This window comes from Zerene cesonia, unplaced genomic scaffold (genome assembly GCF_012273895.1).
Source record: "Zerene cesonia ecotype Mississippi unplaced genomic scaffold, Zerene_cesonia_1.1 Zces_u002, whole genome shotgun sequence".
Taxonomy (NCBI): domain Eukaryota; kingdom Metazoa; phylum Arthropoda; class Insecta; order Lepidoptera; family Pieridae; genus Zerene; species Zerene cesonia.
The window spans coordinates 1,298,675-1,316,779 of record NW_024045132.1 but is presented as its reverse complement, the minus strand read 5'-3'; the positions used below and the strand labels follow the sequence as shown (position 1 = coordinate 1,316,779).

Here is an 18,105-nt window from a genome sequence, read left to right as displayed (position 1 = left end):
TTTTAAACACGTGCAATGCTTGACTAGTGACGTCTAATTAGTGTTTTCAGGTTAACTAAAATTCAAAATTATTCGTATAATATACGAAAATATGACATAAACTTGTAGCTAATTACATAAGTCATACTATATAAAACGGTTAGATTTCCTTAAAATATTTTATCATAAATTTTCTATAATCCAGAATAAAGTAAGGTTCTAAAATGAACGTTGTTTTAATTGTCAATTTACTTAGATCGTTTAAACCTAATATGAATGCATTATACAATGTCTAATTAAACGACACTAAGTCTTTATCTCGGCAGCGAGAGTTGAGTGCCAGTCTCGCGCTCTGCACAAAGTGAGAAAGCTCCTATCATAGCTCGGTGAAAACCCTATAACGACACCACATTCGCAGCTGTCACGCGTCTGTATAAGACAACCATTAACGGCTTTCAAAAAGCACGAAAATTATCGTGAAAGTAATATTTTTTAATCGAATCATTAATTAATTATTTATGGTAAAATGTTAAGTGGCAGTCGAAAAATTTGAGGAAAGATCCGACGCGAAGTCTTTGTTTTTGATTATTAATCTTTATTCAATCATAAGGTAGAATACAATGGGCTTGGGCAAACATGGGTAACCTAATTTATAAAGAATAAAAAAGTTGTTCAACACATTGACATTGGTAACGTAATGTTTGCTTATTTATATTAAAGTTAAAATATATAATGTCAACCTTTTGCCAATTTAACGATGGAATATTTTAATATTGCAACGAATTAGGATGTCATTACGTAACTTCAAGTTTAAATCTTTACTAACATGGTTAGAAGTAAACGAATTCACTTATCTAATTACAACTATTTTTGGTGACTTCGCAAACTGAATTTCAATTAAAATATGTAGGTACTTTGAATAAGATATAGATATTAGATAAGTATTGAATAAATTTTACTATGATGAATGAGTTTTATGTTTTAGTTTATAATATATCATTAAATTTCATGGTCTTGTTATTAAACCAGTTTAGAAAAAGACTGAATGTTATTAACTTTCTATAAATTCTAAGTCTAAATCCCCACAAGGCATGTAACCAAACACTGCACACGCAAAATTACATATTGAACGTAAAGCGTTCGCAAACCCACCATAACTTCTTAAGTTTTTATAAACCTTCATAATTCATACTCCACTTTCAACTACGTTGCAACTAGTTCAATAGTTTCCAAATTCACCTAATGCATACTTCGCCTAACTCCCATATTCTGACTTGTAAAAGCTATGTGTATACAGATAAAAAATTCCGCTTTCATTATATCGTAAAAACATATCGACATCGAGATAACGCTGTAACGACATATGGCACCCATGAGTATTCATTAATTTGTTGCGGATGTACCTACAACTTTTAATAAAGCTTTAGGGATCCGAATGTCCCCTCAGCCGTCTTCCATCTCATCTGGCCACCTATATTCTCGTACGACTCTTAACTGTACCTATGTAGGAGTGTAAAATTCTGTACACGACGTGTATAATATAAATATTTCATTTGAACTCAATTTGGCCGGCAGCATATTATACTGTTACAATTATTTGATTTATTTTTTCTGTTTTAATTTCACTCGCTATCCGAATTCGCATGGTAGCATATTAGTTGTTTTTTTATTACTACGTGTAATTTAGAATATAATTTGCATATTGTTTTATTGTAATATCATGCTAATACGATAGCAACATTTATTGATGCAAAAAAATTAAGAGAAAAATTTTTGTGTAGATAGTCATACAGTACTGAACGTATCATTAGAAGCACTATATTAACGTGAGTTTTCTAAGCGGAGGGGGGGAGGGAGGGGGGGCAAATCAGCGAATGTTACGGTCGTATTTAATCGCTGACTCAGCGGCTTTGACAACAGCATCAAAACGACGTATACGTCTTTTATAATTTGCAAACCAAAATTCCTTTCTAACATGTGTATACAGTATTGATCGAATAATGTAACGCAATTAGTTAATGAATATGTGTAGTACAAGCATTCTCTGACAACACTTACACGTACACAAGTACAGTAATAGCTATAACTATCCGATATATTATAAACGTATTGTGTAACGAATGTTTAACATCGTTTTAATTTCTATCTGTTGGCAATTAGTGAAAGTTCTCACCATAGCAACTGCACTCGCGCGACATTTAGTACATTTTTCAGTGGCGAGTGAAACATTGAGAGAGCGCCAAAAGTCAGGAGAAGGTTCAAATAAAAATTTGAAAGCGCTACACAACAGAGCATTGTCGAAATTGGAAAGTCGAGTGCTGCGCGTGGATTGCGTAATGGCTCTTACTGGGCACGGCGTGACGCTGACGAAAGGTACGGTGTGACGTCACGGACATGAAAGTGCATCGCCCGCCGTCCCTCCCGTGCACGCTGCTACGCGGAGGGCGGTTGCACGTGCTGTGTGCACTGTAGCAATGCGCTCGGCGCTTCCTGTATGGGAAGACTTTCTATTGGGAAACCGTTGCGCCAAGCGAACGCTCCAACTAACTATTGGGAAACCGCTCGGCTCTCACGACATAAACGAGATGCATCTTATTGGGTAATGACGACTATTTTACAGTGCGCTTACACAATTTTGTAGTCACTGAATATGCCTATATTCTATAGCTAACAACAATAAGGTGCAATGCATTATGTATTCATTATATATTAGTACTCACACTTTCGTTGCAGTTAAATGGCTTGTGCGCGATCTGTAACAAAACATTTATATATTATTTTTAGAGCTAAGCAAAATATATTATATTAATATATTTAATTAATGTTCCTAATTATATAGAAATTATACGTTGTTGTATAAAGGTTTTGAAGGTTTAATACACATTAATGTTCCTTAATATGGCTATTTGAAATGTATTAATAAATTATTGTAGACTTAAAATTCATTTGTTATTTGTGTGATTTTTCAAGAGTTAATAGAGTTCAAATAAGTAAAAACATTTGAAGATACACTATCGGTCCGCCCCGGCTTCGCCTGTGGTACATATGTAGCCCTAAGCCTTTCTCAATAATAAAATATATATAAAATCTAATACTGAATGAATTTTTTCAAAACGGATCAGTAGTTCCTGAGATTAGCGCGTTCAAACAAACAAACTCTTCAGCTTCTTAACATTAGTATAGATTTATTTTATAAACAAAGAAAACAATTCAGAATCAGTTTAACTGTTTCGTTAGCATATATAAAATAACTTACAAAAATACATTTGAAAATTAACGTTCATAATAATAATAATTAATATACATATAAATTATTTATTTAGGAATAACTAGGACCCAATATAATAAAATGTACATCCAAAACATAAATACATATAAATGTAAAAACTATAATTAAAATAAAAACAAAACAAAAGCTATAATTACAAAAACATGAAAACGAAAAAGTAAAATGTATGGAACAATCATATTAAAATAGATTTAATACAGAAATTTTCAGCTATAATTAGTTATTGTGATAAGCGTCCAGGACACATCACCATAATCGTATTGCAATACAATACAAATGTCATACTGATTGACCAATAAGTAAGAGTTTAAAAATTGAGGTCTCAGCTACGCGGGACGCACCTCAAAGGAGTTCATGGTTGAATGGTACATGTGAAGTATTCAAATACCCCCTGCACATATTAATCTACTCTTTTATCCACGACAATAAAGCTTATTATTCTTTAGCAAATTAAAGCGGTTCCTAATTGTCAGATTGAGAACATTCGTAATCCGAATGCCGATTTGATCTTTATACTGTATACATTTATGGTCTCTTTTCATTTCCAATTTGTCAGTTGCCGACATTCAAGAAGTGGGTTGAGAGTTGAGACGACTCGCCTAGATACATTTGTGTACATGCTAAAGATGCATAATATAGATATGCGTTAAATGCAATTTTCCGATACGAAAGTCGAAAATTAAACCTAAAGAACAAACTCGTTGTTTAGAGCAACTATATACAGTGTGCTACGCGGAGCCCTGGAGCTCGGCGAGAATACTATTTATAATGAGAAAAAATACACCTCTGCCTTACTGATATGTACATCTATCAGTGTCCCAATTTTGTTTGTTATGCATTCGATTGCGCTTAGGTACCTAAGTAATTATTTGGGGTTCCACCCAAATAATTCTCAGTTTTAAAAGGGTTCCGACACACAAAAAAGTTTAAGAACCGCTGGTTTAGAGAATGAAGATAAAAATACAATTATATAAACAGCAATCAAATAAACGCACCTACTTTCCATCGCAAAATTGCAATTAGAGCGGGGAAAGTAAGTTTATGCTGAACAGAACTAAATTGAAAAGCGACGATCGGCAAAGTTTCCTAGGCAATAAATAGTATCAGAAAAGCGAATGGCCCGGTGCACTTTCTAGTGGAACAGTGGGCAAAAGTTACGATATCTCTGGTGATATAACCATTCACCACAGCGACCGCGGCAGCATAAGCCGCGTTCTTCAAAAACTTATACATTTGAACGTTTCATCTTATGAACGTGTTCTATATCTTACAGAGACTTATTTTTTAAATATTTGAGAGATCAAACAAATAAGAACACCGAGCTGTTTCTTTCGAAGTTTTCGCAGGGAACCTAGGAAAAAGTATCAGCGAGTCCCTAGTGACTGTGCACGTCTATACGGTTGTATTTCTATTGATGTTAAACTGAGATAAGCCTGAAAGTTTAATATGTGGGCGGGCGGATTGCAGTACGCCACCAGCTTTTGAAGAGAAACTTTTTCTTGATTTATTAAATCAAATTGGAGCGTACAATGGAGCGCTAGTGACGGATAATATACATTGTATGTTTATACAAATACAATAAACGGCCCGTTAATTTGTGTCAGATTTCGATGTTCAATGAATCATTGTCCAATTGATAGACTCGGAGAAAGCCCAAAATAAACTATACATAAGTCCTCTGTACTCTGTAGTTTAGTCACACTCGTTATTTTATACATATATTTACTTTAGCGAACCGCACTCAACGACGCTTCCGTTTTAAAGAAAACAAAAAATATTTGTACAAAATAGATGAAATATTCCGAACTTCCGTACTCTTTCTGAGTCTTAAAATACATCACTATAAAAAACGCCCCGTTCTATTCTAATCCCGTACTGCTCCTCATAAGGCATCAAGATTAAAATCCAAGAATATTTCACATAAAAAAAGATATACTTTACATTAAGGTGGAATTAATGTTGAATTGCAAGAGATTTCAGTAGGAAATACGTTCACCGTCCTAGATGCGCGGTACTTTCGTTTTGAAATCGGCTCGCACAATTGGCCGTATCGAGCGTACCCACCGTCAGCTTGGCGAACAGTGTCGAACGCATTCCATCGTTTCTAATATTTCTTTTTCTAAGTATTCATTTAATAGTATTCCGAGATGTTGTCCACAATGTCTTGAAAAAAAAAAAAAAAGTTCAATTCAACTGATAAATACGAATTCTTGGCATTTTGCACAACTGCCACTACTATCTGCACTCTATAATATGAAAAAAATGATTTTTTTTTTATGATTGGATTACATCCATATTTCAAGTTGGTTTACAAAATTTATTCTTCTGTACTTGCTAATATTGTTTTATATTATTAAATACGAGTGAAATATGCAACAACATCTTAGTCATCTTTATTACCTAAACCTATAAATAGGAAAATAAAAATACCACTTTTTAAAAACATTATCGAAATTCAATAATTAATATTAAGCTGTCTAGTTCTACAACCAACAAGGACAAGAACTGCAAATTCAATTGTAAAATAGCCTTTCTCTTAGTTCTAAATAACGAGGTCCCTCGCTGTACTTACTCGCCTAAAACTGCCGCTTACGTTGCGATTGGGATTTATCGTTAATTTATTCTCATTTTATTATTTTGAAGTACATATTAATTAGCTCAAACCAGAAAGGAGGTTACAGGAAAATGTGGTCACTGTTAAAATCTTCCTGTATTCAAAATTAGGTATGACCATACGATTGCCGATATTTTTATATAAATTGCAATCGTGTATATTTAAGCATTTTAGTTTTAAACGAGTCTAATCACCAACTAGCACTTGACCAATATTTCGCGATAACCTCGATGGGTTTTTAACATGATTTATGCCTCATGATCGAATTTTTTTAGCGTTAAAATTTTTTCATCTTTAGAGCATTTTAATTTGTTTAATTAAATATCGTAAATGAAGGTTCGAAATTTAACATGAATCATTTATAAATACGTATATAAAATACAGATAATCTTCATAAATACTACCGTATTGCATTAAAAATACTAAAGGGAGAAAGTGCGAAGGTTACCTCACGCGGGAAAGTCTGCGACCGTAATCATATAAGTAAAACATTACACGACAATGTAAAATAAAAGTACATTATAATCTATGTCATTTATGCAGTTAGTGAGCGCCAGATTTCATAAGCGATCTCTCCGCACCCTGATCTAGGTTAGGTGGTCGACATCGGCGGCAGCGGTGGCGTATCGAGCGCGGCTGATGTTAACCTACATACAACAACGGCACACATACAACTGTGTAGGGTCGAGACTCGAGAATACCCGTAACAGAACGTTAAATTTGTGACCCGGTCCCCCCGCGCCACCTTCTTTTTATAATCGCGACCAACTTTGTTAGATAAGAGCTCACTTGCAGTTCTCTCTCTATGCGCGCTACTTATTGGCCGTTTCAATATTTCGCGAGTGAAACTATTCGTTTGATTAATTTTGCAGCTTTCATCTAGTGCTGTCGTTTCTTTTCGCTAGATGTGAATCTCTTTGATTCCATGCAACGGTCCAAACTCTAAATATCTATGAAACTTTCAATAGATAGATAAATAAACGGTCCGAACTCTAAATATCTATAAAACTTTCAATAGATAGATAAATGGACACGTCAACAAAAAAAAAAATAAAACGAAAACTGTAACGAAATACCCCAATTGAACGTTTAATGGCAGCACCTGTTGATATTGTCGCTTTGATATGACATACTGTACGAGGGAAATAAATACATTCGAGTTGGAACAGATAATTTCTCAGGCAATTATTTAAAATGAAAACTGAAAAGTGACCTGTAATAATGAGCAATGTGCTTAAACCCTTTGAACTTAACAACAATATTTCGAAAGAACAATTTTGAGTGTTGTTCCACGATTGACCACCTATTTTATAATAGCATTGATTGCAATAACTCGTTTGCACTTTGATGACAAGGGTCGATGCCCCGACTATGTTGAAACACTACAAATCGATACCCTGGTTTGCTCTAAACATCTGGAATACTATGTAACTATAATGTAGTATCATATACTAGTAATAGTTATACATACATTTTGTCTACTCTCTGTGTTATCTGGAATAATTTTGTTGCACTGAGCCGTGAATGGTGAATTGTATACTTTTTTATTTATTTTGTAATATCAAAACAATAATAGCCTTTGATATTAAAAATTATATCATCATATCCTTCAGTACTAGTATTTTTCTCTTATATCGTTCAATTATTTACATAAATACATTTATATGCTGATTTTTCACACAATAATCTAAAAATGTCACCTGTAAAATATAGAAAGCCAGGCAATTAACACTTTCTTAATTTGGTTGTTTAAAACGATATTCGACGAATAAGTTAAAACTTGGTTGAAACCAAGAATTGAAATATCAGCCTTTAGTACAGTTGTTATATACATATATTTATACTGTATACGCCGCGAAGGTACACACACGGACGAACCCACGGCAAATAGCAAGTATTTATATAGACAATATCTTTTTCTGATGAATATACTATATTATAGTACTATATATAGTAAAGAGTTAAACTTAAAAATAACAAACATTGTGAACATTTATCACCAGTTTTGTGGACCATATAAAAAAAAGATGATAATAAAATTCCTACACACATTTTGTTTTCATACCTCAAATGAAAGTATTAGCATATCTCTATTGCATTCTAATAGTGTTTACTTCTGTTATCATTGAAACATGTGTGATTTTTGTTCTGTTTGTTATGATTAGGACTCCATACGGCCATTCGATATGGACGCAGTTAACGACTGTTTCCTTGTGTAATTTGAATCATCGCAAATTGTATGACAACCATATGTGGATGAGCTTTTATTCAAAGCACGCGACATCGCAGCGCCCAGCGTCCACGCGTAATGCGAGGTCGATGGCCCATACTGGGTTAACTGCGGGATACTGACCCGTCCCTAAACACTACAGACCTTTTAGTACGTTTATGATTGACGTCCATTACAAGTACAAATAGCGGCTAACTATCTGTCATCGTACCTACAATCTTTACAGGACACATGTATATTCCCGCATGTTACGTGATATTACCTAACTATTAGGGACTAAAATCCGGTGACATCACCAGCTTGGACTCCAGTCAATAAGTCAATTACACAGAAGCGTTTCTCATGTTCTTATTTAATAATTAAGTAATAGTTTAGTGTTAATTATTATATACAATACTCATTTTTAGTAATTGGAACGTAATTAAATGGGTCTGGCGCAAATTGACTCAATATTATTCAATATTATACGTAGCTTTATTTAGATAATTATTATCACCAACATTCCTGTACTCTAAATAAAAAATGATTGAAGTAATTTAACGTGCACAAAGATTATGGCTACGAATATACTTTATTTAAGAACAGTGCGAGCGAAGCTATAAGGAATTAAATGAAAATAATATTTGTATTTTGTTATTGAATATACTGTATAAAATAGCAATTGAATCATTGTTTGTAGTCACAATATTACGTGTGCCGAATTAGATGGAGTGAGTAAGAGATTACAAGCAAGATAACATAACGATAATATTAATAAAATAGAAACGTGTCACAAACCCACACGTACTTATTATAAGTTCAATATAAATAGCCTTTGTATTTATTATTACTTAGTACTATATTACAAAATTGAAAGGTATTTAAAATATCCTACTAATAAACGCGAAAGTTTGCAAAAATGGCTGTTTGTAACTGTTTCACGCCAAAACCACTGTATGATAATGATGTAGCTTATGTACCAGAATAACACAGAATATATAGAAATAATTGCTTCTGCCTTAGGGATCGTGCGCGGCACAGCTACTGCTACTATTGACATTTCTGATTTCACCCTATACATATAAGAAACACGCATAGCGCAAGAGTACCTGTATCTTTCCATATGAGAGAAATTTAGTGACAGGTTCCTGGTATATTGTATTATTTCTGTAAATTTCATTCAGGGCAAGTCATTAGTAAATAATTAAAAAAAAAATTGTTTTACATTGATAAAGAAGTATGTTATTTTTTTTTTTATTGAAACGAATAGGTAATGAGGACAGTAACTGCGCTGGTTTTTTTATACAGCTATTTGTATATAAATTGCGATTATTAGGAAAACCGATAACTTTAAGCGTTTTTATTTAGAAATTATTTACACATATTGTATATGTAACAACTTGTATGACTCACGATTAATTTGTTATAATGATATAGCAAAACTAGCTGCACACGGCAAACGCTGTTCTGCCTTACTCTGATCATTTAGGGGGATGAAAAATAGATGTTGGCCGATTCTCATAGATACCGGATAAGCACAAAAAATTTCATCAAAATCGGTCAAGCCGTTTCGGAGGAGTATGGTAACAACGAGTATGGTATGGTACGAAAACAGTGACACGAGAATTTTATATATTAAAGGTAGAGAATTTCATAGGTGAAACAATAATTATTAATTTGGTATATCTGGAAAATTATATAAATGAAATGACGAAATAATATGAACACACTAAAGCTATCACAATGAACAGTAGCTCATGTTATAGTGGACAATCTAATGAATAATTAAACTGTGTAAAAATATTACTTATTTTGTTACCTATTCAATCGTTTTTACTAAAATAACTTCCTGACAGTAAATTACTCTTGGATGAAACTTTGTATTCAGGACAGGGCCGTTTCGAGGGTACGACCTAGAAATGAGAGGAAGATTTTCGTTTATCTCGCACCCTAAAGTCCTTGAGCCAAAATTATTCAAGGCCTGATTCCCGGAAATATCCTTCGACTAAACATACGTTAGATTAAGAACTTATCGCTACAACAACGCTTGTCTTACGATAAATATAATAAAGCTCAGTTAAAAAAAAAACACAATAATGAATTCATTTTCGGTTTATCCTACATTCATCGGGTTTAACAAAGAGCCTTTTGCATGAAAACAGTTACCACTCCAATTGGTTTAAAGGTCACACAATAGGTATGTCGTATTCGTGTACAATTTACGTATAAATAATATTTGATATGCTCTGTGAAGAGACTCTGGTTTCTGCTATACCGCTTTAAAATCAGATAAAATACCACTACGAGGTGATCGAAACAAAAATGTTTTTGTTTTAGAAAGTAGTTCAAATGTATGACGGATGCCGTGGTATAATTATTATAGAATATTTTGTTTCAGTTTGAGACAATGACACAATGCATTTTACGCCCAGCAATACGAGATTGTCTTACAGAGTACATTATTATCTTCTATTACTAAATTGAGAAACTAACTTGACCTGTCTGTGGCTGCGATGTAGATAGCCATTTCTTTTAATTGCATTTTTAATATTTCAAAGGATGAACGTAACAATGAACCTTCTTTGTTAAAATAATATTAAGATATTCAGAAAATATTTGAACTTATATAAATCCTTTCAGTTATTTGTAAGGTAACCTTTCAGTTTCATATTACCATGCACTAAATTAAAATGTTATATATAATTGTTATTAAGGCACAATATTATGTACCTATATATATATTAAAGCTTTAAATAGTGTTGTTGTAAATTTACCTCATAGATAAGAGAGAAATCGAATATAAGGTACTTGTACATTTCACACTGCATTAATTATAAACTTAAATGTAACATTGATGAACATTGAATATTTTATGATATTAAAAAAAAAAATGAATAACCATTATTTGAAACTCTTATCCTACTTAATTTTTATCTTTATGAAAAAAAAGCAGTGATTCTAACTATAAAAACAATAATGGACATAACACAATATAACTTTTGTTTGTATGGAAGTTCTTCTAGTCTCAATATCACATTGATCACAAAAAAAAGCTTTGAATTGAGAACCTCTTCTTTAATACTTTAATGCTAAAACAACACATTGTTAAATTTTTGAAGAAATTTTTATCTTTTTTTTGTATTATTTAAGTAAAATGCCCTCACCTTCAACGCACTTCTTATTTTACAGCAACCAATTAATTTAGTCTTGCATTGAGTAATGTTAAGCTGGTGTACTGCAGCAAGGTTTCCATTACATTGAGTTTTCTTTCCATTCCAATCTGTTTACAAACAAAAAGATTATGTTATTTATCAATATGAGTGTCACATACAACCCGCAAATCAATAATCGGTCAAGTGCGAGTCGGACTTGAAACACTAAGGGGTTTAATAATCTAAAGAGCAAATGCAATATATATATTGGTCACCCCTCCAATTTATAATCATGCCATATCATCATCTTTGCATAAAATAGATTTTTAATCATCTGTTGTTATAGCGGTAACAGAATTACATCATCTGATCTGAGTATCACAATTCACAAAATTTTTAGTCATTAAATTCTCTAAGGCCTCTGCGAGTCAGTTCTGTTACCCCACCTCAAATGTCACTTCTTTCATGTCACATATTTTATTAGCTACAAGATTAAATAATATATAGAGATACACAATTCTAATTAAAAAGTAATTAGTCAGGATGTTGTTTTTTTGTGCTAAGTCATTACTTTAAGGCAATGTAATATTATCTTTACTTGCTATATAATGAAGAGCCCTTATATTAGCAAGTGATATAGATAATAATTACCTTTAAATAATTATTTACTATGCGGTAATACAATAATTCACCATAATGAATTATTTATTTATTACATGCATTACATCACGATTAATTAAAAAAAGTCAAGACTAAGGCAGGCGGACATAGACAGGCATTCTTAGCGCCTACAGCCAATTCACCCAGTAAGTACCTTAGTAAAATAAATAAATAAGAATGTTTATGACCAGCCACTAAGGGCTAAGGGCCTAGCTAGACACATAGCTTGACCTAAAAATTCTATTCTAGGTTGTTAAGTAGATAGTGATGAGATGGAACTGTATTCAATTATACTTCAGTGTCTGTATGATTATTTTGTTTGATCGCTTTTCATTTATTCAATCAATCACAGTAAACAAGTGACGGTAGAAGTGAGCTAATAAAATTAAATATATAAATGATTACTACTCTTACTTTTTAACTTTTCAGTTATATTTTAGCTTTTAGCTCTTAGCTCTTGTTTATGATCAAGTTGTGAGGATACATGATAATTGAAAAACATATAAGAATTAGACAAGTATGATTCAAGCTAACACTTGATTTATGATGTCATATCAGCAATTGATCAAACCAAAAATAAACATTAATTTAAGTTATAATTAAATATTAATCTCTCCCAATTATTCCAATATAAACGAAGAGCTAAGCACAAGACAGGTAAATAAAGTTTGGGTTCCAACAGCTATAATTTATTCAAAATTCAAATATTCTAAGTAGTTTCAAATGCATTTATAATTAAACAGGGCATAAAGCCATTATTTCTTGCATGAATAGTATTAAAGAAAGTATTGAGCTACATTTTAGACAACGCCAAGGAACATCGAGATGTCTAGAAGGCGGAGAATATTGTTACAAAACATAATTTTACCATAGTGAACTCCATATTGGCGTAGCGTGTGATATTACGCCATAGGAAGAATCCTATTGTTCATTGCATATCTTATCATGTCTAGTGTCGTATATACTAATAAAGAAGAAAAGAGTCTGATATTCGTAAAAATACCGTCAAGGGCAAAATTACTATTTTATTTGGGCATGCTTAGGATCAGCAGTTGGATTCTCTATGTATCAATTTGACATTTCGACTAGCTGATTTATTACTTACCGTGGTACTGATTATTCAAGGTTTTGCTATCTCACACCAAATAAGAAAATAAATAAAATTTGTTAATAAATAAAAGAAGGAAGTAAAAGTTTTTAAATAGGAAAAATAAAATGAACGTAGAAAACACACACAATGTAAAAGTCAAACACACCTCACTAAGCATAGACTAGATTCCAAATACAGATAATATATATTCTACCTTACGTCATTTATAAATTAATAAATTAAGAAGAAAGATTGGGTTTAAAATGGTACCTATTAAAGTATACTCTCGTAACACCATTCACAGTAATATCTGAAATAATCCTTAGCTACAGGCAAACAATACTCGAAATTCGTTCACATAAGGTTTTTCATCATCAGACATCAGTTATGTCAGACTATAGGTAAGTTACTAAGTATAGAGAACAAAATTAAAGTCAGTGCATGCTTCTTCAAATGATACAATAAGTAAATATAATTATAAAGTAATATCGATGATTGTCGTTTAATATATATAATATACGATACGTTTGAAATAATTTAATTCAGGATCGATACTAGGAGTCTATAAAACACTACTAATTTGATGCGATGGAAAAAAAACAAAATCACCTCCAATCATTTCTAGAAATGAGCACACCGCTATAGACCGAGAACGTTAGTTCTACCTCCCTACCTCCTCCCGCTCTCCGTAGTTCAGTTATTTTTTTATTTGTTCAAACAGTCATTAACTGCTTATTTAGGACGACAATCTACCATCTATTATATATAATCTAATTATCATTTACTACATAGAACTCCTAATTTTTCGAACTCGCACTTGATTTCCAACACAAAGACGTTCTTGGTTTTAAATTTGCAGTCCTGGCTGGAGGAGTTCTATCCTTTTGTTAACATCATTTGGGATGAACCATCAGCGATTTTACCGAACACTCGAAGACTCAAAAATTAACAATTAAGCCTTACTTATAATAATAACATATGCTCAGTCTGAAAACTTCATATTTTTAAATCAAGACAACCAATTTTACGGTAGCAGAACATTAGCAACCCAAGTGTCGCGAATGCTGATGGGCGGCGTTTGTCGATTGACACGAGATGACCCATCTAGTTGTTTGTTTTCCTTTATCATAAAATAGAATTATGTATAACACTTTTACAAATATTTGCCGACATTCCTTTTTATAATTAACTAGCTTTTTACCCTTCTCAGCCAACAGTACTTCGCGTGGAACTCGTATACGTATCTTTCTTCGAATATGTCGTCGAGTCATGTGTGAACAGTAATGTGTTATTGCACCTTTTATATATATGTGAAGATTTTAACAAAAATGCTAATAGTAAGAATGGAAATACATATTTCGGTCCATTTTCGGTCATTTGTCACATTTCATTGATTACGATCACTTAACGTGTGTCGTTGTATTTTATGGATTGCCTTTTAAGAAAACAAAGCAAATTTTACCAAACAAAATATACTAAATTAATTAAAACCAAACCTCAGCATTAAATATTAATTAATATTTTTAATATTGTAGATTAAATATCATATTGGGTTACAAACATTTAAAACCTTATAGATGCTATATTGTATTTAATAATTTCAAATAGAAGAACACTAATTAAAATATAGCTGTTGCACACAGCAAAAACTATCAATACAAAATTGACCTTTTGTCAGATGTCTTTAAAGTTCAATATTCAAAAATTATCCTTTATATCAAGTGTTTTTCACTTACCATCCAATGTTTATTAAACAACCTACCCAACCAGTATCCCCTATTTCAAAGTTTAAAAATCTTGATCCTTTCGAAAGATGAACAAAGATTCAAGACTATCAAGTTAACTTAATAATACAGAGATAGGATGTTATAAATTTGAAGTGTACTTGCTAAAATACACTATTTCTAAAGAAACTGATTCAAAATAAAACTAAATTTAGTGGATACAAAAGTCTATTTTAACATTTATATATCACTTGTTGGTATTAAATTAATTGGTGAGTGTTGTCAATGCCGCAACAACATCACCCCGATGTTCCCGCAGTGTTCGCTCAGCTAGAATCCTTGAGATTTCCATTTCTTTAACCTGAAATTGTAAAATATTCATTGTATTTATTATTTGTGCATATTTTACAATGCAGATACTACATTACATTAAAAAATTGTGAAACTAAAATTCAGATCAATATTGTATTTATTTGGTTTTTTTTTAAGCTACTAACAGTCTAACCCGGCTTAGCCCATGGTATATATTATATAGCCTATAGCACTCAGGCATTATGTAGATATGATTTGAATGTGAATGATTTATTGAAATTACTCCAAAACTACTACTTACTAATTAAAAAACAAACTCTTCAGATTTATAATTCATTGTATGTAATGAAAGTTATTGAAATAAATTGCAAAATTGTTCAATTTATTTTTTTAATTTAACTTTCATAGTTTTTATGAAAAATATTCTACTTACAATTAATTCTATATCATCTTTTTTTACAGAAACTTTTTGTAGCTCCTTTTCTTTTTCCAATCGTTCAGCAGCCTCTTTGTTCCTTCTGTCGCCTATTAGTGATAGAGCCTGAAATGTTAAGGGAAAAATAAATTCCAATATTTCTATATTTCATGACTATATACAAATACACAATGAAATAAAAGTCTAAACTACAGTTTGTATAAGTAATACTAGTTGAAATACATGATTATAATTAATTACTGAACTCAACATTAATACTTATTGAAATAAATTTACTGTGTCAATGACTAAATTTATTTTAAATTTGTAAGTTGTCCATCAAAAAGTAAAAGCTTATAGTGCCTAATGTAATTAAAGTAGAACACTCAATACAATATTAACTACTCACTCTAGCTTTAAGATTTCTATTAAATAGATTATCACATAGTCTAGTAATAACTTTTGATAAATAAAATTTTAATATACATGTGTATCATGACATTGTGTGAAATTAATGTATCGAAATTGATGCTGTGTAGGCAGATACATGTTTATAGATAAACAACATCTACTTACCCCTGAGATGTCTTGTGACGATATTTCTTTCTCTTCAGCGTAATCTGTGACTTTTTCTAGATCTGCAACCCCACTATCATGCTTTGCAGTCTTCTTTTGGGTTTTATCTTTGTCATGCTGGATATCATCGGTATCACCATTAATTTCTTCGTCAGCCATGCTTATTGGTTATATTTAAAGTGTTTAGATTTATGGTCTACAAAACATTGATGTTACTGAAATTATATGTTATTTATTCTCACTTTCATTTGAAGTTCAATCAAATATTATTCGAAAAACATGAGCACACTTTAAACTTACCTTTGGTAATTTGACAATTAAAGATTGACGTTTGATATTTTTCTATTAAGTTCCTTATTTGAACACAAGGTTATTGGTATTTGATCATAGTCAATAAGGGGGTGTCGACTTTTTATTATTCATAGATTCTTAGACTGAGGGAAGAGCGGTAAGATATTTTTATCTTTGACTAAGATTATAGTTGTTTCAAGGCAATATGGAGTTCAACTATTTTATATATGTAAAATTTCGGATTGATACTTCTTGATAGCACTACTCTTTGGCACAGTAGGTCTATTGTGTTGAGAATTGAGTATGTAGAGTTCTACCGTAGAATGGGGTTAATATTAATTTCAGACTGTGATCCGCATTTTCACAATATTGCCACCTTCAAATATTAACAAACTTATGTTGGAGTATGAGTTTATATGAATACTATATATTTTCTTTGTAATTATAATAATATATATTTTCTTTATAGGTAATAAAATGTAATTTATGAAATGTAAAAAATAGGTTATTTTATTAAGACGAGGTGATGGTTCATTAGACTTGGAGAGAGGAGATTATGGGGTTATTAGAAATAAAAGTTTGGGTTGCTACATATTTCTTTTGATTGCAAGATCCTATAAAATATTCTACACAGATTGCAATAATGAAATTTAAAAATAAATCTTAACCGAAGTCGCCAAAAGTAAGAAGGTTCTGGATTCGACCTTTTGTTCTTGGTGTTGTTACTTGATTACTTGCTGAGTTTTAAAATTGTTCAAAATTGTTGACAATTGATTCCATTTAGAAACATAAAATGGACATCACACTCTCCCGGAGCGTCGTTGACATTTTCTACAACTTCGTAACGCCAAAGAACATTTTTAGGCAGGATTTCCTGACTATCATTACTTACTTACTTAAAGGGGCTATTATGAATACATCTAAACTAAAATTATCAAAATCGCGAATCTCGAGTTTAAGCGAGACTGACGAACAGCAATCTTCTAAATATATTGAATATCATTAATGCGATGATCATAAATAAGAGAGTTCATAAAATATTGTAAAATATTTTATTCTATCATCAATCAGTATCTTTTATATGTGAACCGTTGCGTTTTGAGGGTTTTCGTCTTTTCTTTCAGGTGTGTAGGGTGGAGGAGGAATCGTGTTATCATGGACCTGCAACAAAAAAGAATATGAGTGGAAAAAATTTTTACGCACAAGACAAAAATAGATTATTTGTGGCTTGTCCGTTGGCGGCTGTTTAAATTTTTTACCTTTCCAGACTGTTTTTACAAGCCTCGATAAAAACCAGTTCGTCAAATAACTTATTTCATGTACATTGTGACATGAAAATTTATTAATGTAATAACGTAATATATAATAACCGTCTTAAGCTATAATTTTGTTAATATTCTAATTCGAGGACATAAAAATAATACATCAAAAATCATTAAGCTCCGTTTAACCGCACTATATTTATTTATGGTGGTGTAACATATGAATAATTATTTTATTTTTTAATTAAGTACTAGGTACATTAAATATAATTAGTTTTTCAGCTCAGAAAAGGAAACAGAAACCAGGATTTGAATAATAATTAACTACGACGCACTAAAAAAAATAACTCTCATCGAAGAATTAATTTGTTTATCCATATGAAAGGAATGAATTCCTCTGCTATCAGTTTCACATATGGATATGTTATATATACCTAGTCTTGCCATAAATATGGTAATAAAGAAAAAAGAAAATTGTTAACTGCAAATAACATTTATTACTTTTACAGTGTGTCAGTTTAATACATAAATA

The 18,105-nt window shown here is 31.6% G+C and overlaps 3 protein-coding genes across 5 annotated transcripts in view; all 3 read right to left on the bottom strand.

Annotated features, from left to right (window-relative positions):
* LOC119838367 (protein roadkill) overlaps positions 1 to 13,170 on the bottom strand; it is a 36,315-nt gene extending 23,145 nt beyond the window's left edge. Inside the window, exons 1-3 of the mRNA XM_038364294.1 lie at positions 13,009 to 13,170; positions 11,256 to 11,371; positions 2,700 to 2,732 (exon numbers count right to left, since the gene is read on the bottom strand). The gene's annotated coding sequence lies outside the window, so the exon portion shown is untranslated. The remainder of the gene's footprint in view (positions 1 to 2,699; positions 2,733 to 11,255; positions 11,372 to 13,008) is intronic.
* Positions 13,171 to 14,927: 1,757 nt separating this feature from the next.
* On the bottom strand, positions 14,928 to 16,464 carry LOC119838324 (huntingtin-interacting protein K). 3 transcript variants are annotated; one of them, XM_038364212.1, is made up of 4 exons: positions 16,321 to 16,464; positions 16,021 to 16,235; positions 15,463 to 15,570; positions 14,928 to 15,078 (listed from the first exon to the last, which is right to left on the bottom strand). In XM_038364212.1, the coding sequence occupies exons 2-4, from the start codon at positions 16,177 to 16,179 to the stop codon at positions 14,983 to 14,985; spliced, it is 363 nt and encodes a 120-aa protein (XP_038220140.1). In that variant the 5' UTR covers positions 16,180 to 16,235; positions 16,321 to 16,464; the 3' UTR covers positions 14,928 to 14,982. The 3 variants fall into 3 exon arrangements, with proteins under 3 accessions (XP_038220140.1, XP_038220141.1, XP_038220139.1); XM_038364213.1 differs by having other exon boundaries at positions 16,021 to 16,216; positions 16,321 to 16,376; XM_038364211.1 differs by lacking the exon at positions 16,321 to 16,464 and having other exon boundaries at positions 16,021 to 16,314.
* Positions 16,465 to 17,349: 885 nt separating this feature from the next.
* LOC119838280 overlaps positions 17,350 to 18,105 on the bottom strand; it is a 6,327-nt gene continuing 5,571 nt past the window's right edge. The window contains exon 6 of the mRNA XM_038364148.1: positions 17,350 to 17,472. Coding sequence (XP_038220076.1) covers positions 17,389 to 17,472 — 84 coding nt within the window. The 3' untranslated portion in view covers positions 17,350 to 17,388. The remainder of the gene's footprint in view (positions 17,473 to 18,105) is intronic.